The sequence below is a fragment of the Meriones unguiculatus genome, chromosome 10, assembly GCF_030254825.1.
Source record: "Meriones unguiculatus strain TT.TT164.6M chromosome 10, Bangor_MerUng_6.1, whole genome shotgun sequence".
In the NCBI taxonomy this organism is placed as follows: Eukaryota; Metazoa; Chordata; class Mammalia; order Rodentia; family Muridae; genus Meriones; species Meriones unguiculatus.
The window spans coordinates 98941367-98968144 of NC_083358.1; the positions used below are offsets into that span (position 1 = coordinate 98941367).

Below are 26778 nucleotides of genomic sequence, written 5' to 3' on the forward strand. Positions count from 1 at the left end.
GCGGAACCGACCTTGCCTGGCGAGTCCACACCCTCCTGGCCCGGTGTTGCCAAGTCCACGAACCGTGCAGCATCCTGTGCGGTCTTTGCCTTCCCTTTGGAGGGCGGTGGTGATGTTTCCTGGCGTGGGCCACGCTTGTTGTTGAGCAACTTTTCTAGAAATTTCAGCCCGTATTGACAAGCTCAGAGACTGCCAGCTAGAGCTCATTGCAGTCGCGTTCTTAGAAGGAGATTGCTGGGGTTTGCCTGGGTTCCCAGGAATGTTTGGATGAACCCCAAGCTTTACATTTTACCAAGTTTGATTTTTGCAGTTCGGTGCATGGAATTTTACCGTGTTATCACTGCTATTAAAGATATAGTTTTGCCAGAACTCTCTACTCTCCAGACAACCTCTATTACAGTAGTAGGTAAATCCATAGTCATTATTCAACAGCCTATAAGGCCGTTATCTGTAAGTGGTCAGGATATTTCCTTTCTTCTTTAGAACTAAAAGGGATGTGTTCAGATAGGTGTGTTTTGAAGTGACTGGCTCGAGCTCAAGGAAACTGTATAAGACATTTGGAACCTTTCCAATTTCAAACTGTCGTCATTCGAAAGAATGCCAGAGATTTGAAACTATAAAAACATTTTACCACGTATTTATTCTATGCTGAGAAAACTGAAGTCCCTGTATAGTTGGTCATTACAGCCGTTCCTTGCAAGAAATGAATTAGGTAATCTCACATTACCACCAATTACATTTTATTGCATAGCATTTTTTTTTCCTAGGGTATATATTTTCTCTTATTGTTGTTGGAGTTTTGTTTGGTTGGTTGGTTGGTTTTTGTTTTTGTTTTTCGAGACAAGGTTTCTTCATGTATAGCTGGATGTTTTGAAACTCACTGTGTAGACCAGGATGTCCTCAATCTCGAGAGAGTGACCCGCCTCTGCCTCCCGAATGCTGGGATCAAAGGTGTGGGCCACTACCACCCGGCCATATTTTTCTCTTTAAACCGGCTAGAAATTCTGGAGATGTTCATTTTGAGGGTCATGCTGAGAGAACAGAAAAATGAACGAGACGCCAGGCTTTTGCTCCCCTCTACCCCAAATGAAAGCTATTTCCGCTTTTAAGGAACACAGATTTCACTTCAGTAAAACACCAGATCTGAGCTGCGCACTGTTTTGCTTCCAAGTGTATAGAAAAAAAGCTCTCTCCAAATTTCTTTATATATCATTTGTTAAATATTGCCGAGCTTAATCCTTGATCATATTAATTTTCTTTCTTTTCTTCTGATTTTTTTTTCCTCTTCTATGGTTTTCCTCCCTAATATTTTCAGTAATTAGTACTTTACTTGAGTGGCAGAGGTCAGAAAGTTGTGTACTATGAATCCCCCTGAAAAACTTGTAAACATAGTGCTGAATCAGTGCAGATAAAAACCTGACACCCTTAAACATGGGTGGGGGTGGGGCAGAAGGGAAGTTATAAAATTTCACACAAGTTGGATGTTGTGTAAGTTTTCCTTATGGTCTGCTCAGCAGATAAGTTTTCTTTTTCTGTTGTTTTATTAAACATGACATTTATCACATGCTCCCCTCATCGATGACAGGAATAAGGCAGGTCTGATACTGTCAACCTTTGCTCTAAGTGGGAGACTTGAAACTCACAGATTGATTTTAGTAAAATGTATTAAGTATTATTTCTTTGTTTTATATAGACACACACACACACATATTCATGACTACACAAGAAAGTGCTTTGTTAGGTAACCTCCCTTTTATGCTTCCAACAAGTTTATTGGCTGACACACAATGTAACTAAATTGAGGACAAGACCCACTTACACCATTCACACAGCCTTTTGCACTTCCTGGGAGTGTAGAATGGCATATCTAAGTTTAGAATAACCAAGTGCTTATTAAATACTAGAAGAATCATAGTAAGTATTGATTTTTTAAATGTCAACTATGGTATGAGATTGTGAGGGAAAGAATGATAACAAGAAAGGAATGGTCCCATGTTCGTGGAACTTAAAGAACATTGTGGAAGGTAAAAACAAAATAAAGCTCTACAAACAGAAAACTTTCAAAGCAAGATAAGGTCTACATGAAAGCTGAGCACTAGAGCCAAGTTGTAGCAGGAGAGAGGGTGTTAACTGAATACAAGTGGAAAATTTGCTAGAGTGGACAATATTATAAACTGAATTTCTGCAGGCAGCCTTTTTTTTTTTTTTTCAGTTTAAAATTACTTGTATAATTATGAAAACCTGTTCTCAGTTAACAGCCTGTACTCTAAAATTGTAGGTTTTATTACAGGCTCATTGGTAGTTTTCCATTGAATCAAAGTAAAATCTCAATGCCTAACCATAGCCTGTGAACCTCTGCATTCAGTGATGCTTCAGACTTTATTTTCCTATTTGATTAACTTTTGTTCTGCCGTTGTGATCTCTTAGATACCAGAACAAGGTATACTTTACTGCCCCATTCTCCATTTCTTGGACTGTTCTTTGTCCTGTTCTTAATGTACCTAGTCCCCTCTTTTTCACTGAGCTGGGTATAAAACTACTTTCTTTGGTGACTTCCACCATTATTTAAAATGTATGCTTCCAATTCTTTTCTGTCTCAACACTTTATTTTCTGTGATGTCTGTCATATCATGTGGTGTTTCTGTTGCTTGCCAGGTTTTATTACTAGGTAAGTATGGGAGCATGTCTGTTTTGTTCACTACACTCACATAATAGGTACATTTGGAACTTAGAACTTTTCTCTCATAAACATTACCTTGAGTGGTATGTTTCTAAGCTAGTCAGCAATAACTTCTAATTTGCTGTGTTTTTTTTTTTTTTCTTGTTATGATTTTAGTTTCTTATGTAGTAAGAAAAGATACTTTCTGCATACCTTTTGGACATAGGCCTGACTACACACACACACACACACACACACACACACACAATTCAAGCAGTTGAGATAATTTTTGTTAATATTTGCAATGTCTTCCCAAATTTCCATTCTCATGCTCTTTGTTCTGTCTCTCCTAAGCTTCTTTTTGCAGCTGTCTCCTCCTTTAGCGTGTATTATTAGCTTTTCAAAATTCAGATAGCCAGGGTTTGTTGTTTCCCCATTGTTAGTAGCCCCTCTCCCATGGGATTGCTGGAGGAAAGGTGGAGAGGACCTCGAGCAGTGTCAGCAATCTCTCTGGCTGTTGGCATGAGTTGAAAGTAAAGTAGTGTGTCAGGGGTACTTGTACCTGAATTCACATTTACAGTGTTGTCAAATTGAAGTGTTCAAAAACGCATTGCCTTTAAATAATGTATGACTTATATAATGGTTAGATCAGACACAATTTGTCAAGAATGGTGTTCTTGTTTTGTTTTGGTGTTTTGTTTTTGTTTTAATGAACAGTAAAAGGTTAAAAGAAATTAGGTCATGAGGGGAAGAACTCAAAAGGAAAGTATCAGTTTCTCAGCTAGTCCTGCCAGATGCTTAAACTTAAAACCATTAGGATCAATTGCTTGTAGCTATTCAATGTTAAAATAAGCTAGAGCCCTCTGTGTATTCCCCTTTAAAAAACAAAAACAGAATGAGAATGAAACACACGGAGCCAACAAAATAAAGATGAAGCCAACTAAACTTTTATATCTTTTTCAAGAGACATTCTATAACAGCTGGTTATAGATTACTAAATATTAAAAAAAATGGATCATCCAGTTTAGCTATAAAGAAACTGGCTGCTAGATGCTGATAATACTAACACTGAGGAGCCTAAGACTGGAGGATTGAAAGTTCCCTGGTCAGCTTGGACTACCTAGCACATTCTAAGTCAGCCTGGGCGTGCAGAGTGAAATTCTGTCTCAAAATAGGGGAGAATAAAGAAATTCAGTTACTATAAAGGTAGGTATTTTGGTGATTGGTGGTCTACCTTTCAGTCTAAAGTGATACCATAGCTATATGTTGTTTATATATTTGTTGATATATTATTTAGGCATTGCTGTAGCACAGTACTCTAGTTGCTTAAATTGTGTATGAGTTTATTTGTTGGAGTTTGGAAATTTGCTCATTTTTTTTTAACTAAACATGGAGATACATGCAGAGGTTTTAGACATATAAGTGGCATTAAAGTTTTGGAATTGGATGTGTGTGGGGGGAGCTATAGAGGAGAGACCTTGCACTGTATGTGATATGAACATTGTATTCAGTGTAAGGTTGTTCTTCCAGTCTATGTTACTACTCACCTTCACTTTTCCCACCTTTTTCTCTTCCTCTATTATAAGGCATTATATTATATTTCCCCATTCTCAGGAAAAACCTATTGCTCTCAGGTCACCCTGCCAAGGCACGATAAACTGGATCCTGTCGAAAAGAAAGGGGGGGGATGGGTAGAACAACTGACTAGTTCCACTGTTAAAATACCTGATACCCTAGATCACATTATAAATTTCCATAGTGCACTGTTTCTGGGATATTCATATTGCTTCCTGGGTAGTTTTAAGCCAGAATATCGCAGTATACCTCTTGGTAGGTCCTGTTTGTTCTATCAAGACTTACTTTGTTTTGTTGTTAATCTTTTTTTGTGTTAATGTTCCTCCTATTCAGTAAAGATGGGTTTCCTTTTCTCTTCATATTTAACTCTTCAAGAACTTCCTGCTTTCTAGTTTGTAGACTTTGGCTTTAAGTGAAATTACATCTCTCAACTAACTACAGTGTTTTGATTTCACTGAAACATCTTAAACTAAAAGCTGTGTGTATCAACTAGGTATAAAGGTATACACCTGTGGTCTCAGCTACTTTGGAGGCCGAGGCAAGAAAGTTTGTGTGCAGATATTCAAGGCTAGCCAGCCTAGATAAACAGCAAGATGCTCTCTTTTTCACTGAAAAAAGAAAAAATCTTTTCATACAATATGTTTTGATCTCACTTTTTTTTTCTTTCTCCAACTCCTCCCAGATCCTCTCCACTCACACAACTCCAGGGCCTTTCTTTCTTTGAAAACAAAAATACTCAAGAAAAACATGTGCAAACAAAAATAAATAAAACTGTGAAATTGGAAAGAAAATATACAAGCAAAAGACCAGTAGGACAAAACATGACCAAACAAAGCAAAATGAGACAAAAAGTCTACAAAAACACCATTCATTTTATGTCTGCCCCTTGCTCTTGGGCCTACCCTGAAGTGTAGTTAATATATGTAGTGAGATTCATCAGAGAAAACTATTATTATTTTTTTTTTCAAGCAGGTATCAGTTGCAGATGGTTTCTCGGTTAGGGATGACTTTTGTGACTGTGTCCATGTCCTTTCAGCTGGGACTCCATCTGGCTTGAGTCTATGCAGGCCCTGTATATTCTGCCACAGTCACTGTGAATTCTTATGTGCATCAATTCAATTCTTTTGTTATCTTGAAGACATGGGATTTTGTTGTTGTTGTTGTTGTGAGCCAAGAGGAGGGGTTTGATGAAGACATCCCATTTAGAACTGAGTGTTTCAAATCTTTCACTCTGTGCACGTTGTCCAGTTGTGGGTTTCTGTGTTAGTTCCCATCTAGTGAAAGAAGTTTCTTCTATGATGGCTGAGCAGGGGGCTCATCTATAACTATAGCATAATGTCGTTAGGAGTCATCTTAATGCTATATTTAGCACAATGGTTTTCAACCTTTCTGATGCTGCAACTCTTTAATATAGTTCCTCATGTTAGTGGTGACCCCAACCATAAAATTATTTTCATTACTACTTCATAACTGTAATTTTTCTACTGTTATGAATCATAGTGTAAATCTCTCTGTTTTCAAATGATCTTAGGTGACCCCTCTGAAAGGGTCATTTTACCTTAAAAAGATCACTGCTCACAGATTGGAAAGTACTGCTTTAGCAGAAAAATAATATTTTATTTTTCCTGGCCCATGGCTTATCTAATCTCAGGTTCTTGGCAACCCTCACAGTGTCAGACATGGGTTCCATCTCATGTCTGACCTCAAACCCAATCAGAGAGTGATTACTCTTACAAAATCCGTGCCACTATTGCACCAGCATAATGAAAAACAAACAAAAAACAAAAACAAAGCTCACTTTAGGCTGAGCATATATGCTCAGCAGTGAAAGGGTTGCTTATTAAGTAGGAGACTCTGGGTTTGAAAGGAAGATTGCAGGTTTTTCTCCCCTTGCTGTCATTGCCCCAGTTCCCTGTTCACCTCTCACTCCAAAAGATGACAAGCTAGAAACTTCTCAGCTACCCATTTAGTGGCATGACTCTAAGAGCTGACTCTTTTTCTTCCCTTTCACCCCTTATACTAAATGCCTAAGAACTTTCTGCTGATTCTTCCTTCAAAATAGAAATTACTAGTAGACTTGACTATGTTTGCACTAACATTTTATCTGCTTACTGTAAGCCCTCATCACTTAAACCATTGCCACTATATGCTAACTTTTAATTAATTTTTAATTGTTCTCTTTTGTCCATGTGACTAATCAATATATAACTCTCCTACTAATGTTGAAAAGTACTATAATTCTCATATGCTTAATTATAATAATTATGTTTTTTTTTAATTCAAGCACACTTCTCGGAATTGGCACTCAAAGGTCCTTGTGACTGTCACTTGGTCCACTTTGTTATCGTCCTACGCTTCCTCAGATCATCCTGCAGATACATGTGTATACAGTGCTGTTCTCATAACTTTTTGTTTGTTAACAGTATCACCTGTAATACTATCCATATCCCTTTCCAGTAGTAAGCTTTATCTTTTGATTTAGCTATGTTTGACCAACACTTAACAGCCATATAATTTGAACATGTTCATTAGTCTCTCTGTCTAGGGTTTTTGTTTTCCTATAAAAATGTGGATAATTAGCATACACACTCCACCCTTCTAGCATTGTTATAAGGATGAAATTAATTAACTTACAAAGTGTTCTTAGTTTGGGGGTATAAGTTCTTTAGTAAATATTATCAGTAATAATTAAACATGTAGTTTAAGAGGATGGTGTTGTAACTCAGTGGTAGAGTACGTGCTTAGCATGTATAAGACCCCCCTGGTCTAATCCTTCACACCACACATACCCTATTTCAGCTAAGTTAGCCATTTAATATTAATACTAATTTGCTAAGTTAGTACCTCATTTTCTATACAAGTGTGTATATAATATGCGCATTTGTGTATAAAATGATTAGCCTGTTTCCAACATTTGATCCCATTTTTAACCAGAAGCAGTATAAGATGGACTGAGCTGTACAATCAGATAAGGTATAAGTATGGAGGTGTATGACTATTAAGGTCTCATCATTTCACTTAAAGGACATTTATATACTTCTTAGTAAGAGCTAGAACTAAAATTAGATCCCTACATCAGCTTCCTGGTTGTTGCTCTGTTAGGCTGATTTTTTTTTTTTTTTAATTTACTGGTAATATATCCCCTTCCCCACCTCTAGGTAAATAGCCACAGACGGCTACCAAATAAGATAAATCATTGTCTCCAAGTAGAAGAAAACCAAGATCCATGAGTGGGCATCGATCAACAAGGAAACGATGTGGAGATTCTCACCCGGAGTCCCCTGTGGGCTTCGGGCATATGAGTACTACAGGGTGTGTATTAAATAAATTGTTTCAGTTACCAACACCACCACTGTCAAGACACCAGTTAAAACGGCTAGAAGAACACAGGTATCAGAGTGCTGGACGGTCTCTTCTTGAGCCCTTAATGCAAGGATACTGGGAATGGCTAGTTGGAAGAGTTCCCTCATGGATTGCCCCAAATCTCATCACCATCATTGGACTATCGATAAATATCTGTACAACTATTTTGTTAGTCTTCTACTGCCCTACAGCCACAGAACAGGTAAGAGTGTTGCCTTAATAACAGTAGCCTTTGCTTTAATCCAGAAACATTGTATGGGATTCCTAGGTCATTTTATACAAAGGCAAATTATTGTCATGTCTATTTGGTTAACTGTTTATAAATATCCTATCACACTAATTGCCTAAGTCATTTCTACTTTATATACTACTGTAAACAGAAACATGAAGAAAGGGATATTTGAGATGGTATAACTATAAACAAGGCCTTTCAAAAGTGTTCTTATCAGCCAGGTGTGATGCCAGAATTGTGTGCTTTGCAGCAAGTTTAAGACAGGCAAGTTTAAGATAGTAACATGGTTACTGGCCATTTGTTCCACATATGTTTTTCTTTTCTTTTAATTCCTCTTTTATTATGCAAACATGGTTCATGGAGAGTTTGTGAATGTATTACTAACTTCTCCTTATTTGGAGACAGAATTTTGCTCTAAAGCTCAGAGTGGCTTCAGACTCCCTAACTTCTATCTTATGCTGAGATTACAAACATACACCACCATATCTGACTTATTTTCTCAGATAGCTTGCTGTGTTTCAGTCAGGATACTTACGGAACAAAGACCAATCCAGGTGTAGAATGACATCACATGTCCTTTGAGCTATTTCACATGGGATTGTCTGAAGCCTGAACTCCAAATTCCAAAGGATTTCTGTCTAGATTTATGCATCTTTGAAAGGGACAGCAGGGAGGGAGTTGATTCCAGTGCAAGGATTCTAATAATCCTAAGCCAATCTAGAAAGAGGATCAGGGAGTTTAAGAGTGTCTCAGACATTAATCATTTATGGAACACTGTAGAATGTGCTAGGTAACCGTGGTTCTCTGTGATACTTTGCATACAGTTTTCTTAAGTGATTTGTATTTATTTGAATAAAGAATAGGAAGACTCAAAGTGAAAAATGACTTCCGCACTCTTTCAGTGCTCTGCATGCAGGGGTAAGGGGTAATGACCTTCAAAGCTGCATGGTATGCATGGTAGAAAGACTTGTTAGACTCAGCTCAAGATACATTAAACTAAGTCATGGCTATCTTCTGTGATAGCTCTATCATCTCTGTGATTGTCAGTAAGATACATAAAGTCTCCAGCCTCTTTATTCAGGATATACAGCATATGGTGCTCAGTAGATAGAAACTGACTCTTGTTTCATTTCGTCAGACATTAAGTATGAAACTTTATTCCTTACATCCCCCTCCCATTCCTGATTTCTGCTTTGATAAGTATATGTAGAACAAACATCTAAGTCCCCATTGAGTTATTTGTATTTTGTTTATTCATGTTTTAAAATCAAAAGTTCTATATATTTAGCACCGAGGAAAGTTTCAGTTCATTACGTCTGATTCTTCTGTGTCTTTTACCAGAAGAGATGTGTACGTGTGTTACATTTTTATGCTAAAGATTTTTTAAGCTTTTTGTTTTTAATATTTTTTTAGATTATAATATAATTACATTATTTCTTCCCTTCCAAGCCCTCTGTATGTAAATACCAGCTCTTTCTAATAGAAAATGAAGTTCATTATTTGAATGGCTTTAGCTGGGTTTGTTTTTGTTAGAAAAGGGAAACTCCTGGTAGACAGGTAAAGAAAGTAAGTTCACCAAATTCTCCAGAAGGAAATGGTAATCTCTTTTATAAATGGGAACCAAAATATCCCTTTGATCTGTTTGTTACTAAAATATTTAAATTTTATCAGCTTAGTAGCTTAGATGTCATTTGTTTTGTGGTTTGTGTTTTGAGTGTTGTTTGTTTAGTGAGTCAGAATCATCTTCTATAACTATGATTACAAGCATGTGCTCACATACCTACTGCGCTTTTGTTTTATTGCTTTTTTATTTTATTTTATTTTTTACGTTTTCTGGTCTAGCGCAGTAGCTCAGTGGCTAAGTCCTTGCTCTTAGAGTTAGGCTTTTAATATTCAAATCTGGTGGCTTAGAACCACCTGTAACTCCAGCTCCAGGGATGCAACATTGTCATCCAGCTTCCCTGGGCACGTGCATTCACATATACCCACACATTGATACACACACGTATATACCATTAAAAATTAGAACTCTTTTTAAAAACAACTTCACATTTTTTTGTTTTTTGAGACAGAACCTCACTTTGTTTCAGGCTGAACTCACTGTGTAGACCAGGTTGGACTTGAGCACTCTCAGTCCCCATGCCCATGCCTTTCAAGTGCTGGGGTTAGTATTACAGAGGCACACCACCCATGCCCAGCTTTAGCTTGGGTTTTGGTACCATAAACTAATGTTGATTTTAGTCTTGTAGCGTCATGTAAATATGTTTGAGTTACCCTTGCCATATAGGACAGATAAAGGAAGTTAGTATTACCTGTTTTAATCACGTAAAAATTAAAACTGAGCCGTTCTGTTACTATTGAATTTTATTGAGTTGTCAGCACTGCTAAAGGAGCAGAAAGAGGAGGAGTAGTAAACCAGACATCTGATAGATATGGTGGTACTTGCAAACCCAGCATTTGAGAAGTTAAGGCAGGCGGGTGTCTATTTCCAGCCCAACCAGGGCTGTGGAGTGGGAAACTTTTTTCTTTTTGTTTTTGTTGAATTTAATTATAGTCATTTTTGTTTTTTGTTTTTTGTTATTTAATCATGAAGGGTTTTTTGTTTACTCATTTGTGTTTGTTGCTAAGTTTTGTGCTTTTGATTTAATTTACTAAAATAACTTGTTCAACTTTTGGCATAGAAAAATGAAAAGAAAATTAAAATACCACATTCACAGTATCTCTGCATACTTAATTTGTTGGTATTCAAAAGAGAGAAGTATTGTATAAAGAAATTCAAAGAAAAAAGATTTAAAAGGAAAAGTAAAAATCTTCCTTTCTAATATATTAGTTACTTTTCTTAATGCTATGACAAAGCAACTGAAGGATTTATCTTGGCTCACATGTTGAGGGAAATGTGGAAAGTCTCAGGGAAGGCAGTTGGTGGCAGGGACATCAGGCAGCTGGTCACATTGCATCTGCAGTCAGGAAGCAGAGAAAAATGAACGCTGTTACTGAGTTACCTTCCTCCATTTTCTGGTCTCAGTCTGTGGCCCCTGTGTATGGATGGTACCACCCATATTCAGGGTGGATCTGGTCTTCCCTCCTCAGTTAACCTTTTTGGAACAGCCTCACAGATACACCCAGGGATGTTTCCAGGGTGATTTTAAATCCAGTCAGTTTGACAATAGAGAGTAATCATTACACCTACCTTTCCTTACTATCCTTGCATTTCTGCAAGATTTTGCACTTGCCGTCCTTACCTACCAATCTCAATTAATATCTTGCTGGTATTTGTATTCCTTCCTTCGCCAGGCTTTTAACTAAGCTGAGACCACACTTGGAGTAGGAGGCTTTCTTATTAAAAAAAAACAAAACAAAACAAAACAAACAAAAACCCCATGAGAGTTGTAAAATAATGGAAGTGAGGAAAAAGTAATGATTAGATATTTTTACAGATTTACAGAGATAAAGAAAAAGATAAAATCAGTAAAACTTTTGTCTCTCTTTTTTGTGTACATAATTGTAATTTTGCTTTTACTTGACATTTTGTACACACTAGTAGTTGGAGTCATCTCTGTTTTCAAAGTAACATGCTAGCTCATTAAAATCCTAAGTAGGTCCCAAGAAGGTCTTGTGTTTTAGTTCTTCAAAGCAGAGCTATTCAATAGCATTTCTGGGGTGTTGGAGTATACTTTGTGTGCCTAGGATGGTAGTAAGCCACTTGACAATTGAGCGTCTGAAAGTATAATTAAAGAACTGAATTTTTTATCTGATTATACTTAATGAAAATATTTACACATGGCTAATGGCCACATGTTGGGACAGTAGGTCTTAGAGGATGCTGAGTCCTTCAGGACAAAGGAATAATAGATCTGAGTCCAAAAGAGAGACCCTTGGTTACAAAGTGTTCCTTGGCTATTTCAGTGTGCTTTAGTGCACATCATGCTTGCATAACCAGGTATTGCCTGGTTTCAGAGAGCTGTGTACTTGGCCCTTTTAATAGCCTCAGTGTCACAAGAGAAGAGCACCAAAAAAAATGTTTAAAAGAAGGTCGTTATTGTTTAAAAGCTAAGGTATAAATAGACCTCTAGCAGAGAAAAATCCCTTTCTAGTATTGAATATACTGAATATCTTAAAACTGTTGATTGTTAATACAGAGTAACTTGATAACTACTATCCAAGAAAATACTGTGATAATTTTTTTTCATGATCTATACAGGAAAACGCAAAACATTTAAATCAATAGTTCATTTTCTAAGAAAAGACAAAGTTTTATTTAATAATGTAACTATAAATATTTGAAAAATAATATTCAAAGCTTCTGAAAAGCAGCATGTCATTGTCCTTATATTTTTCTATGAACCTTTATTTTAAAAAAAAAAAACATGTTAAGAGCAAATTGCTTGATAAAGAAAATGAGGGAAGTATTTGCATGACTGGCCATTCAAAACATTCTCAGTATGCATTCACCACATTGGAAGCTAGAAGTCCTGCCATGAAGAAGTTAGAAATGGGCTTAATACTGTTGGACCTAGTATTTCCCAAATAAAATTAAGGGAAACTACTAGTTCTTTGTGGTTTTGATTAGTTGATTAGGCAGCATTTCCAAGCATAGTGACATACGCCTCTAATCCTAGGTCTCAGGAGGGATAGAGGTAGGGGGATCAGGAATTTCAGGCTATCCTCAGCTACCTATGGATTTGAGTCCAGCAGGCTATACTATGTCAGACCCTCCCTCATAAATTTTGGTCAAGCATGATACTATAGCCCTATTATCCTAGAACTTGGAAGGCAGAGGCAGAAGGAATTCAGGACCATACTTGGCTATGTAGAGAATTTGCAGATGGACTAGGCTACGTGATTCCCTGTTTCAAAACAACAAAAATTAAGACAGGGTCTCAAGAAACCCAGGCTGGCCGTATAAACTATCTTTATAGCCGTAATTAACCTTGAATGTCTGATCCCCCAGACTTTACTTCCCAAATGCTAGAATTATAGGTAGGTTACCATGCAAGGCTAGTATGTTGAGTAAAAACTGGAAGACATTTAGAGAAGGCATTGTAGTTCCTCATGAGAGTTCTTAAAAATTCTTCCAAAATACAGTCCTCCTTTGTGAAGGTTTGCATCTATAACTCCCACACTGAAATCAAAGTCTGGAGATGCTCAAGTACTTTCTCCAAAATTGTTTAGTGTTCATATAGCCCACATGTACCGTTTCATGTTCTGTAAAGATTCTCTAGAATACTCATAATACCCAGTACACTGTACCTGCTCTTAAGTAGCTATATGTGTTATTATTTAAGAAAATAAGAAAAAATGTCTGCATATTTAGTACAGATGCAGATTTTTATACTTTAGAAATTTGGCTGATAAATCCTTCTCTAGGGATTTATCACATGGCATCTAGTGTTATCGGAGACCTTCTCTAGCACCCTTAGAAAGAGGGAGTTAATTTTGCCAACACTATCAGTTACTTCAGGCTTCAGTAAAGTTCTTTATTATTTAGTGTTTCAGTCATCTCTACAGCTTTCAACTAGGAGTACTTTTCTAGAGAATGAAAAGAAAATTGGGCTGCTAAAATAGACTTACTGGGAAAAAGCAGTTGCCTCTTAGCTTGAAGACCGGAGTTTAATTCCTCATCTCAAATGGTAGAAGAGAACCTCTTACCTCCGCATGTCACACACACACACACACACACACACAAGTAAATGTGATTGAAACAAGGATTAAATATCTTCCATTAAAGAAACATATTAGCCAAATCTAATAATGAAAAAATTTGAGTGTTCTTGCTTTTCTGTTTTTATTTCACAGGCACCTCTCTGGGCATACATTGCTTGTGCATGTGGCCTTTTCATTTACCAGTCTTTGGATGCTATAGATGGGAAACAGGCAAGAAGAACCAATAGTAGTTCTCCTTTGGGAGAACTTTTTGATCATGGCTGTGACTCACTATCAACAGGTATTGTTGCTTGTTAGTGCTGAGAATTATTAACTGTTAGAAATACTATGATAAGCAGTGTTGGGATAAATAGATTTAGTTCCCAAACATATGATTTCTATATTAAATTTCAGTGTTGTTTTTTTTTTTTTTTTTACTTGTTCTGGTTAATGCTTGTTCATTGTTGGCATTATTGGGAAATTTAGAACCTAAACTTGTTTTTTGATTTTGTTTTTAGCCCTAAGTATTGATTTTGCCTGGGGTTTTGTTTGTTTGTTTTTCAGTGGTTGTGTTCAAACCCCTCGCCTTGCATATGCTAGCCTAGGCAATCCTCTACTACTACTGCCATGTGCAGCCTGCGAGCTTTTCTTTGTAAAATGTTATGGAGTGTCTGTCGTTGTCATTATCACAAATCTCATAGCTTTAGACAGAAGTACAATAGTGGGTGGCAGGTAGTCTCTCATGACCTTGTATTAAAATGAATCCTAAGTGCTGAGAGCTTAGGAGTATTTTATACACTTGAGTTATAAATATATAATAAGGGCCTGATAAAGACTTATGTGATCAAGTCTGGGGATAAAACACACAGCATGAACATTACAGCTAGTAATACTGTGTTGAATGTTAATAACTTACTAAGAGTAAATTTTAGATCTTTCCACTACAAAGGTAATGAGTTGGTACATTTTCCTAATTCTAGTAAACATTTCACAATGTATACTTATATCAAAGCACCCTGGTGTACAGTATTTTAAAAGGATTGAAGAAAAAGTTCTGGCAGTGCTTTTGATAAGCATAGTTGAAGCATGGGTTAGATATGTCTGTATTTGTAATATGTTGCAAGTTTTTCAAATAATACTTGAGTGCATTTTTAGGAAAAAAAAAACAGAAATGAAATTAAGGTCAGCAGAAAAGCTATAGCAGGAAGAGCATTAAGTGTAAGGTCAGCATGAGCTATGTAACAAGCTTTAGACCAGTCCTGACTACATAACAAAATCCTATCTCAAAATCACAAACAAAAAATGAGATGAATTTCTAATTAGTATTCCTAACACGAGTGTTTCCCTACTATTATAATTTTTATTTCTTCAGTTGTTCTATCATTTAGCATGACATTTAAATTTTTTTTAAGTCTTGATAGTTTTATGTTGTGGGCCAGGATTTGCATATCAAAATCATTACTTCATTGTGCCCTGATGGTAGCCTGCTTGTTGAAGGAAGAAAAGTAGCTAAGTAAGCCAAGTGTCTTATTTTTGTTATTTGAAATGACAATCATTTTACATTGTAGTTTGACTCTGAAAGTTATTCCTATATGTAACTCATAGCTACTAAATAAGAAAAGACAGTTTCTAGTCTGAAGCAAGTAGGTCCCTTTGATGGTTGTTGAAGCTTTCTGGGATTTTTTTGTTTTTGTTTTGTTTCTGACTCTCTCTGCTTAAATGGCTTATGCTTTGGGGGAGGGTTGTTTACTTTTTTGTTTTTGAAATTGGGGTTGTGTGTGCATGTGAGAACCCCAGTGTAGCTGCCTTCAGAGGCCAAAAGAGGAAATCATATACCTGGAGCTAGTTGGTGACCATCTCTGAAGTGTGTATTTTATTTTAAAATTAATTTTAATGGTGTATTATTTACTTCATCTACAATATGTAAAACGTCACCATTTCAACCTATAATCAGTTTGTAGTTTTCAATAGTGGCATAGTTTACATTTTAAATTTTTATTTATTTAATCACTTTACAGCCTGATCACAGCCCCCACCCTCCTCCTAGTTCCACCTTCAGATGCCTGTCCCCCATTACCCTCCTGCCCTTCTCCTCAGAGGAGGAAGACCTCTCCCCATGGGTACCAACCCACCCTGGCAGATCAAGTTGCAGCAGGGAATTCTCTCTCACTGAGTCCAGACAAGGCAGCCCAGCTAGGGAAAAGGGATCCAAAGGCAGGCAACAGAGTGAGAGACAGCCCCTACTCTCATTTTTAGGAGACCCACATGTTGACCAAGCAGCACATCTGCTACCTATGTGTAGGGTGTCTGCTTGCTCCTTGGTTCCTGGTTCAGTCTCTGTGAGCCCCCTTGGGCCCAGCTTAGTTTACTCTGTAGGTGTTCTTGTGGTGTCTTTGACCTCTCAGGTTCCCTCAATCCTTCCCGTTCTTCCACAAGACTCCAGAGCTCTGCCTATCTTTGGCTGTTTTTCTCTGCATCTGTTTTCCAGTGTAGTTAAGGCTGGCTTTGAACTCTCCTACCTCAGCTTCCTGAGTGCTGGGATAGGCATTTGCTTAGTAAACATTTTTCTGCTCGTTTAGTACTATTGCCCCTAAGTAGGGGAATTCTCAGTAACATGCTAGAGTGTTGTAGTTGCTTTAAGAACTTTGCTTCAGCTGAGCATTAATAAAATATAAAAAAAAAAAAGACACTGGAATTATGGTGAAAAAGATATGTAAATGCGATATAAGTGAAAGTAGATTATCTCATCGAAGATGATTTTCAGCTCAGTTGATGTTATTGATGCCATTCAGTTTCAATTATCATTTTTCTTCTGCAGTTTTTGTGGTTCTTGGAACTTGTATTGCAGTGCAACTTGGGACAAATCCTGACTGGATGTTTTTTTGTTGTTTTGCTGGGACATTCATGTTTTATTGTGCACACTGGCAAACATATGTTTCTGGAACATTGCGATTTGGAATGTAAGTAATACGGTGATTTTGTTGTTACTTTCAATTATGGAGAATGTTGCTTATAGATACTAAGTATCAAGAATTGATCAAATCACTAAACTGACTTAATTTTTTTTAAGTAAACTACTTAAAACTATTTTCTCCTTCTCATGTGTCTCTTTGTATTACTGTGGGAAGAAAGTGCCAAAAATCATCCAGTGAGCCTTTCAAAAGGAGAATAAAATGCAGTAGGTCTCCACTTACTGGACTTTCCAAATTCCCTTTTTTATACTGTTTTTTTTTTCACCTTAATTGAATATTTTATTTTGACATATAAAATTTATTTTTAAGAGTTTCTGAGCTGGAGTGATGGTTCAGTGGTTAAGAGCATGTGCTGCTCTTGTAGAAGACCTGAGTTCAGTTCCTAGCATCCATGTCAGGTGACCCTTAACCACCTATAACTCCATTTGATCTGGCACCCTCTTGTGGCAAATCATCACGTGATTAAAAATAGAGGTTTTGTTTTGTTTTGTTTTTGTTTGTTTGTTTGTTTTAAGAAAAGGAGTTTTGAGAACAAGAAACAGCTCTTTTCTTTAAATACTGTAGTTTAAATAGGTTTTAGTATTTTATTACAAATCTACAAAACAGTAATCTTTTTAATAATTCGTTTGACAGCACACTGTTTAGGATTTTTTAAATTTATTTTTTCTGCCAATAAAATGTCTGAGGATTTAAAAATGAAGTACATACAAACATTTTTGACTGAATGGAAAGTTCCTACCTGTTGATCAGTACTTTTCCTTAATGATTAATGAGTAAATAGTCTTGGAATGTGTTACGGATGGCATTAACCATGTAGGTTTATGCCAAAACAAACCATTTTTGTTTTTGTTTGTTTTGTTTTTTGTTTGTTTTGTTAGATTTGCTTTTATTTGCTCTGTAAGGATATTTTGCCTGCATATATGTCTGTGTACCACATGCATGCAGTATCTGCACAGGGGACATCCCAGAAGGAGACATCAAGTCCTTTGGAACTGTAGTTAGAGTTAGTTGTAAGACACCTTGTCGGTGTTGGGAATTAATCACAGGTCCTCTGGAAGAGAATCAGTGCTTTTAACCACTGAGCCATCTCTCCAGCCCACACCATCTGGTTTTTAAATTAATTATTATAGATCTTATTTATTCTTTTTTTGTTTTGTTTTGTTTGGGATAAATATAAAATTTTTGAGAAAAGTCTTTATTCAAGAAATGTCAAAATAAAAATGTCTGATGACTACAGCACATTTCAATCTGAATCCCTAATGGTTTTATTAATTTATTCACTTGTTTACTTATGTACTCACTTATTTAGGTAAAGTAAGAATTGCTTTCATAGACCTCAGAAAGGCTACACTACTTAGAAATTCAGTTGCTCATCACATACTCAGTTTATGTGATATTTGCTAAGTTCTTAAAAAGAGAACTTAGGGACCATTAAGATGACTAAACAAGTAAAGGTGCAAACACAGTAAGATTAAACTCTTGCACAACTTTTAAATGGAACTTGATAAAATAGTTACTAATATTTTTGGTGCTAATTTTTTAGACGACATCTCTCAAGTAATTTCAAAACAAGGAGATTTAGAGAATATGTTTAAGGTCTACTTGAAGATGGCATGAGTATATGAGAATTTTATCTATGCATTCATCAAGTGTTTATGAAATGATCCATGCTCAGAAAATGTTACAGTTCTAATTTAAAGAAAGCAGTAATTGAATGTGTATAGTTGCTTTGTTTTCAGAACTTTTTCATAGTCTTTGTCTTAAAAAATATTTTAGTCTTTTTCTGCTTTAGGTAAAACCACAAAATGTTAAAAATTCTAAGATCATTTGATTTTTTTATAATTCAGTTGTAACTTTTAGTGATACTAGGGTTTTCAGAAATGCCATGACTTTTTATATTTAGATTTCACATCATTCATGTTTCATTGCTTATTATCGGGGTTTTTGGTGTTGTTTGGACCTGTAGACTAAGGGGGAGGGATATTTGGGTACTGAATCTCCATTAGATTTAACTTTAACCTAATTTACAAACTAGTCCCTTCTAGTTTTCCCTTTCTCTTTCAACATCAGTATGGGAACTAAAGAGAGAATTAAGCATAAATTAAGAATTAAGTGGTTTTTGTTTGTTTGTTTGTTTTTTACGTGGTGAATAGACAATAGTCTTAGGAACAGCTTTATTTCTTGCAGTCTTAGAATTTCCTGTGATAACATATGTATTTGGAAAACTCTGTGCAGCCCCATGAGCTTGGATCATAAGATGCCTGTAAGGGAGTAGCAGAGATAAGACTGGCAAAGACTCAGAAAGTCGTTTGCCTTTTCTGTCTTGCCAAGAAATGTGGCTTTTATCTTGATCTGCAGGAAACTTTTGTAAAACCTAAGGCTCAAATGGCAAAAATAGAAAGATCTGGCAATGTGACAGAGAGTAAACTAGGGTTTACTGTGACAAAAGCAAGAGAACCATAGAGTCAGCATAATTAACATGAGGTGTTGTAAAGCCAATACTAACACAGTGCAGTGTTTCTTTAGGGAAAGGGGTAGATTGGGGAAAGACTCCAGAGGTAGATACTGTAGGATATAGTCTTTCTAGGTACAGGGAATGAATAAAAGGGCAGATACTGCAGTGACTTCCCCACAACTTCCCTTTCTTGGGAGGTTGTATGGAAAGTGGAGAAAGCCATGTCAGGAAAAGGAACCTATTTAAGTGACAAATTCTATCCAGAATATATCTGTAAGGGATGTTGTACATATAAATAGGATAAGAATGGCAGAAAACTCAGGGAGGGGGCTTAGAAAGAAGGCTGTGAAAATATTTGAACAACCAAAATGGGAGAATTTTTGTTGGAATGAAAAGCCAGGAAATTGATGAATTTCAAGAAAGAATGATACTTAGAGCTGCCAGGACTCAAAATGAGTACAGGAAAATATATACTGTATTTGACAATATAAAGGATTCTTAGTAGTTTCTGTGTAGTTGTGGAATCGGGGCTAGATTGTAGTGAGATATATAAGTTAACTTCTAGTTAACGTTCTTCATCAAGTTACTCATAAAATATATAGAGGAGAGAACAAACAACACAGTTAAGTATCTAGTAGAAATCACTGTAAAATAGTTTAAATTACCGAGAGACAGAGGAAATAAGAATGATTTGTGGAACAAGATAGGTTGAGACAGAAGACTGCAAGTATTTTAGGATAGGCTTACAACTGAGTAGTAGAAAGTTTGCATAGCGTACCCGAAGGCCCAGGTTCGACCTGTAATACGCCAGTTAATTTAGTAAAATACTGGGTAGTATTGAGGCCAACGTAAATATAATACCTAAATTTAAATCAAATGTCATAAGGAAAATTCCACAACTATGTTGAAGTAATGCTGAATTGCCTTTTTAAAATAAAAATGAGCTATAGTAGTCATGGCAAAATGCCATTACTACTTTACACATAAGGAACTACTCATCAAAAGAACATTATATGAGAGGCTAGGGAATACATAAATAAAGCCTATCCAAATAATACTACACACACTTTTCTCATGACCATACGTAGTAAGTAAAGGATAGATTAAATCCCATCAATTTGTATACATGGAAGATTAAAAATTTCTTTTTGCTTAACAAAACAATTATCAGCTGTAGTTTAAGCAAAGAAATTTTTAGATATAGCTTCTTTTTCACTTTATCTTAGAGAAAATGAAAGCCTTTACATGAGAAAAATTATTTTGAACACTTTTCTTTGAATTATATTAGTGTCAGTTATACATGAATAAAAGGAATCATGAACATTTCTTTTTTACATGTAATAAATTCAGATGTTTATGTTCTCAGTAACCTTATAAAATAGAATGTTTGCCAAATAAGAAGTTTGAGGAGATAGACATGGTAGTGAATATTAGAACTTGGGTAGCTGAGGGAGGAATATTAGAAGGTCAGAGCCAACCTGGGTTACATTGGGATAATCTATCTCAAAAAATTAATAAATAAAGTCATTTTTGTTCTTTTTAGTTTCTTTCATATTAATGTTTTTAGTTCCTAGTTTAAGTTCGTGGTATTTTGAAAAAATAACAACAACCAAAAAAATTGTTTATAAAGACTAGAGATGGCTCAGTGGTTAAAGTGTATAATGATCTTTCAGAGGACCAAATTTCAATTCCCAGCACCTCTGCCTGGCAGCTCATAGCGACATCATATTTCATCTTTTGGGATCTGACACCTTCTTCTGGTTTCCGAATATAATAAATATTTTTTTAATTTAGTTCATATGACTAAATACATTCTATTTAAAAGCTAGCATTTTGAGGAAACAAATAGGCTTTGAATTTTATGAGCTACATCTTTCAGTACTTTGCTGTGATCATACCTTAAAAACCGCTTTCCACAGAAAATGGTTGTGACTAATAACTAGGCAGAGCCATGTCTTACAGTTCTGAGCTGGTGCTATTTACTTGCACTCTTTCAGGCTTAGCTTAGCCCTTTACATTTTTACTGGCCTTGATAGGAGAGATTGGGAAAGAGATAAACCCTGAGAACTCACTAGGAGAGCTGGGCTAGTGAAAGAAGAAACATGTTAGGAGTTGACCTAGAAGTACAGAAATACACAGTCCCTGCAAATGGCATGGAGTTAGGTGGTGCCAGATGTTACACAAGTGTTGAAAGTGAATAGAATTCTTTCTGTATCTTGAGACAAAAGGAGTATTGTGTGCTGTGAAATATATTGTATTCCTTTCCCTTTTATCACAGTGTTGTTTTTAAAGAAGTATTGTAGTTTGAATCTTGTTTGTAATCATCTTTAAATGACTATGGTTTAAATTACATGAAAGTTCTTTTTTTCTGCTCCTAAAGTCTTCAATCCTCTATTTCTAAGTGTTTTTAGATTGATACCCTACGGATATATGTATAGAATTAATTTTATTTCGCTATTGAGATAAGCTCTTAAAATGTGGCCCTGGCTAGCCTGGAACTCATTATGTAATCCAGATTGGACTCAAAATTACAGAGATCGAGTTGTCCCTCTTCCTGAGTGCTGGGATTAAACTGTGTGCTACCATGCCCAGCTAAATCATTTTTAATGAAATATGCTTATAAATCATTTAAGCTATTATAATCTGTCTTTTAATAGAAACTATATTTATATAAAACATTGGCCCTAAAAAAGGAAATTTTCCATACTGTAAAGGCAGAACTCTTTGGGGCTTGTTGTTTGGAGATTGGGTCTCACTCTAGCCCAGGCTGTCCTAGAACTCACTGTGAGTGGGAAGGCTTCATTCATGGCCATCTTTCTGCCTCAGCCTCCAAAGTGCTGATTGCACTACCATACCTGGCAGAACATTAGCTAAATTATTTGGGAGGGAGATATAAAGAAACAAACAAAAAATTGAAATGAAGAGGTGAGGTTCTAAGTTGAAATAAGGCCATTTCTTCGTTTTGGTTTTGGTTTTTGGTTGTTATTATAAGGCCATAAAAAGCAATTGAGGAGACAAGGGCTTATTTCATCTTATAGCTCAGTCCGTCATGAAGGCCTGACATGAACCTGGAGGCAGGAACTGAAGCAGAGGCAATGAAGACTATACTTCCTGACCTGCTCTCCATGGCTTGTTCAGCCTGTTTTCTTATATAATTCAGGACTGTCTCACCAGGGGTAGTACTGTCCTACTGGACAGCTTGCTGGGTGCATCAGTCACAATCGTTAATTGAGAAATGCTGTACAGACTTGTCTGGATTGGCCTTTTCTTAACTGAGGTTCCCTCTTCTCAGATGACACTAAATTGTTTCAAGCTAATGAAATAACGAGCACAGGCCAACGTATTTTGATTTGAGTATTGCAGAGGTTTTGGTTTGTGTGTGCTTGCTTGCTTGTTTGTTTGCTGGGATTGAACTCAGAATCTTTGCGTGCTAATTAAGTACTCCTCTATGGAGCTGCACCATCAGGCCTAATGTGACTTTTATGTTAGAGAATCTCATTAGTGTATTGATTTTATGGCATTATTTCCAGTGTATTTATAATTAGGTGGGATTTTGGTTTCCATAGTACTTTTATTGCATTTTCAATCTGTACTAAGACTTTACATTTATTTTAACTACAAATGATAACCATGAAAGATTTGTTTCTATTAAACAAATTTACACTTTCCCACGTAATTAAATGAAAAAAAAGTTAAAACTGTATTCATTCTACTTGTACTCTAACAAGTCTAGTTCATTTGTTTATTTGAGTAATATTTCTAAGAAAGAATGTATTGAAGACCTATAATAAAAGACTGATATTGACACTGGAAATGTGCCTAAATGATAATACACTTACCAGCTCTGCAAGATGCAAGGTTTGATATCCAGAGACTTCTTTATTTTTATATTTATATGTGTAGGTGTGTATGTGTGTTTGTTTACCACTTTCATGCAGTGTAGTCTGCAGAGGCCAGAAAATGGTGTTAGATCTCCTGAACTGGAGTTACAGAGGGTTGTGAGCCGCCTTGTGGGTATTGGAAAACAAAGCTAGGTCTTCTGCAAGAGTAGCCAGTGCTCCTAACCAGGAGGCCATCTCTCCAATCCTATATCTATATCTTAATGTCTAATATATTTTCTGTTGAAGAGTTAGAAAGCTGTATACAGAATACCTCTTTCAGTCTCTCTGTGTATGCTTAAGACTATGTTACACGTTACTAGTGTGTGAGACCTTTTCATTCCTGTGTAGCTCTGTGTTGGTGATGATATGCTTGTGACAGGGTCTCACCATTCGCGTAGGCTGTTCTTGAAGTCATTGTTCTGCCTCAACCTACAAGTGGTGGAATTATAAGCATATACCACTATGCAAAGCTCACTCATTAAGAGCCTAGTGTTATAGATGCTATTTAAAGACAAATATTTGTATTAGTGTAAAAATGAGATTAAAATTAGGAACATGTTTCTATCATCAGCATTCTTGGTTCTTAGATTAATTTTAGTTTTTGTAAAGGGTATTCCATACAACTCCTTGATTATTTATATTTCAAAACTTATGTGACTAAACTGGTGTTACTTAAAAATTACGATGTGTGGAATTGGGAAGAAAAGGAAGATTCTAGAGTAGAGAATCTACTCTAGATTTTATTTTATTTTAAATTTGTTTATTTTAAATGAATTTGCCACAAGATGGCAAATTTGATTTGTTTTTTGAGACAGTAGCCTCAAACCCCATAGCCAAAGCTGAACTCTTGGTTCTCTTGCTTATACCTACCAAGCACTTCCCATATTCAGCTTGCCTTTTTGATTTTTTTTTCTCTTTTTAGACTAAAAAAAAAAAAGAAAACTATCTTCATTGTATTATTCTTTGTCATTTTTTATTTTTACATATACCTACATAATTTTTTGAGATTGAGGTAGGAAAATTAGTATAATATTGTGACTTTTCAAAATGTTCATTGCAGCTACTAAGAAAGATTATTTTCTGATCTTAAAAGGAAGGAAAGGACAGGTTTTAAGGACTGGATTCCAGTGGGGTGAGATGTAATTCATTTGGTATAGCTCTTGCCTTTCAGGCTCCCCCATCCTGGGTTCCATCTCCAGCCTTATAAACAGGCCTGACAGAACATGGTTATATCTTAGCACTTTAAATGTGGGAGTTGGAAGAGCAGAAGTTTAAGGTCTTCCTTGGGTAAACAGAGATTTTGAGACCAGCTGGGCTAGGGACTCTGTTTTTGCTTTCGTTGTTGTTGTTTTCCTTTTCTTTTTTGTTTCTCATGGTGCCGTAGGTGTAGAATTATACTGAGTAAGCAGAGGTAGATGGATCAAGGCCAGCCTGGGTTACATAGAAATTTCGAAGTTGCCCTAAGTTTTATAGATTCTAGGTGTAAAATAAATAAATTTTCCGCAAAAGGACTGAAGATGTTATAGCTCCATGGTAAACTGCTTTCTAACATGAGCAAGGTCCTTGTTTTGATCCTCAAAATCAGGGGAAATAAATGATTCTGGAGTTGTTTATCATAGACTGTTATCTCAATCCTTTTATATATTATTAATTAGTGTACTAGAACCAAATTGAAGGAATTTTTTAGGTATCTCTATTGACTTAGAAATAAAAATGAAATGTGCAGGGTAGTTAGGGGCCAGGAATGTAGCTATTTACAAAAGGGTCGGCATGGTTTTCATTACTGGATGGATCTGTGATGTAAGGAAACTATGTGGCAAGTAACATTTGCCACTCCTCAGTAACTGACTATATTTACGGTACTAATATTTCTAAACACCTGCTTTAAAATCGTTTTAGTATTTTACAGCTCAATTTTTTTAAACTACTAATGTGATTTAAATAAGAAATATTTGTGTATGCGAAAGTATAATATATTACATAAATTGTGTCATTTAGTCTGAGTGTCTTTATAAAGGGAATACTTCCTTTGAAGTCTAGTTTTTGCTACCTGTTTTAATAGGCTCATTAGAAAAATATCTGAGTAAAGTTATTTTGAAATGTTTGTTTCCTTATGCATAGATTCGATGTTACAGAGTCCCAGATCATAATTATATTATGCCAGCTTCTCTCAGGAACCGTGGGGCCTTGGTTCTGGAACTTCACGGTAACTGTTAGAATATTCATGCAGTCTAATGAACAATGGCGTGAATTCAATAAAGACAGCACCTTTGTCATGCACAGAATAATTGAAGAAATGAAAATTCAAGTGTTTCTGCTGGTATTTTTACAGATAAATGTTAATAGAAAATAAGTGATTTAAATTATAATAGGGCAATAAAAATCCACCCTGTGTATATCACAAAACTTTCCAAAAAGTATTATCTCTGGTTTGATGCGGGTGACAATTTTGTTTCCCATTTACCTGCAGACATTGTTTTTTTAAAACAAACACCTTTCCACCATTTTTATTTTTGTCATGTTTATGTTTTTCTTTCATATATATATATATATATATATATATATGGAAGAAACATATGAATTCATCAATTGTTTATATATGCATACATTGCTGTTTGGAAACAAAATAAAGCAAGCAGAGTTTTGTTTTTGACATAACTGAGTGAACTCCACATTCACTTAGGAAACATTCTGCTTAACTTCTTAGCTATTAACTATAGTCCTTTAACTATTCTAGTTGTGCTTGGATTAACAATAATCTTAGTATAAATGAACAAATATAACTTCACAAACTTAAGCTAGAAGATAGTCTCATCAAATCTCATTTTCTCTTTCTTCTGTTTTTCTCTCTTGTGATTTTGAAACTACCCTCAACTCTCGTTACTACAGCCATCCTTTGAATGTCTTCCCCTTTTGCCTCCCCACCCCAGTAAATATATATTTACTGTTAACACAGGAGTTTTTCCCTCTCATGTTAGAATTATAATTTTGACCTTGGGACTTACAGGAAATGTTTCTCTAGTCAGGTAATTCAGAATCCTTTAAACTATAACAGGAAAGTTGAAAGTTTACTTACAAGCAGGAGGAGAGCTTACCTTCATCATATTTTGTCATTCAAGAAATGTTGGGGAACATTTTTCCATATGAAAACTTGACAAATTATTCTGACTGTGCAAGGCAGCATTACTCTTATCCACTTTGTTAGTAGAGCACTTTGTGAAAGGCACATCGCAGCCTTCTAAACCCAGTTACTCAGTGACAATAAGGATAATGTTAGAGACAAAATAACCTTGGGATATGGAGAGTACTGAGAAATACATTAGTAGGTTCCAGGAGAAAAACAAAAGCCATTTTCAGTTGAATTTACAGTGTTTGCATAATTGTTTGTAGACCTCACTCTGTCCCCCTTATCCTTCTCTCTGTAAAGACCTGAGGCTTATTGTAATTGTCCAGATAATTGTTCTTCATTGTTTGTTACTGCTGCCTAGGGTTAACCCCACATCTTTACCTGTGTTGTCAATGAATTAACAGTCAGAATATAGGCAGTGTTACTTACTTTCATGCGGTTTCTTTATGAAAATAGGAATAACAGACATTTTGATTCAGGATGTAACGAAGTGCTTTGATGTTTGCATAGCATACACAAAGCCATAACTTTGATTCCCAGCACAAAAAAACAAAAAACAAACTAAATTTATAGAGCCCTTTGTTCTCTGCTAAAATGTTTTTGGAAACTAATACGTTTAAATATGATTTTTAAAAAATTTTAAATATGCTCTGCTTTTTCCAAATATACTGTTTTTCACTTTTATTAGGTACTGATTTTAGAGATTTTATTTTGGTCCTTGTAGTTATTGCTTTGTCTTATTTGATCATTTGTTTGGTGATTAGTGATTTTAATAACTGAAATTAAATCATCAGATAAATGTTAATATATTTTTTTGGCTGGAGGAAAAAGCTTTAGAAAAAATTGTTGTTATTAATTTGTTTCTACATGA

The 26778-nt window shown here is 35.7% G+C and overlaps 1 protein-coding gene across 3 annotated transcripts in view; it reads left to right on the forward strand.

Annotated features, from left to right (window-relative positions):
• The window catches only part of Cept1 (choline/ethanolamine phosphotransferase 1), a 42912-nt gene that overhangs the window by 983 nt on the left and 15151 nt on the right, over positions 1–26778 (forward strand). For 2 of the 3 annotated variants that reach the window (XM_021640901.2, XM_021640900.2), the window contains exons 2-4: positions 7393–7799; positions 13626–13773; positions 16291–16432. In XM_021640901.2, coding sequence (XP_021496576.1) covers positions 7461–7799; positions 13626–13773; positions 16291–16432 — 629 coding nt within the window. In that variant the 5' untranslated portion in view covers positions 7393–7460. Of the gene's footprint in view, positions 1–7392; positions 7800–13625; positions 13774–16290; positions 16433–24901; positions 24987–26778 lie in introns of all 3 variants that reach the window. The other variant, XM_021640902.2, reaches the window with a different exon arrangement.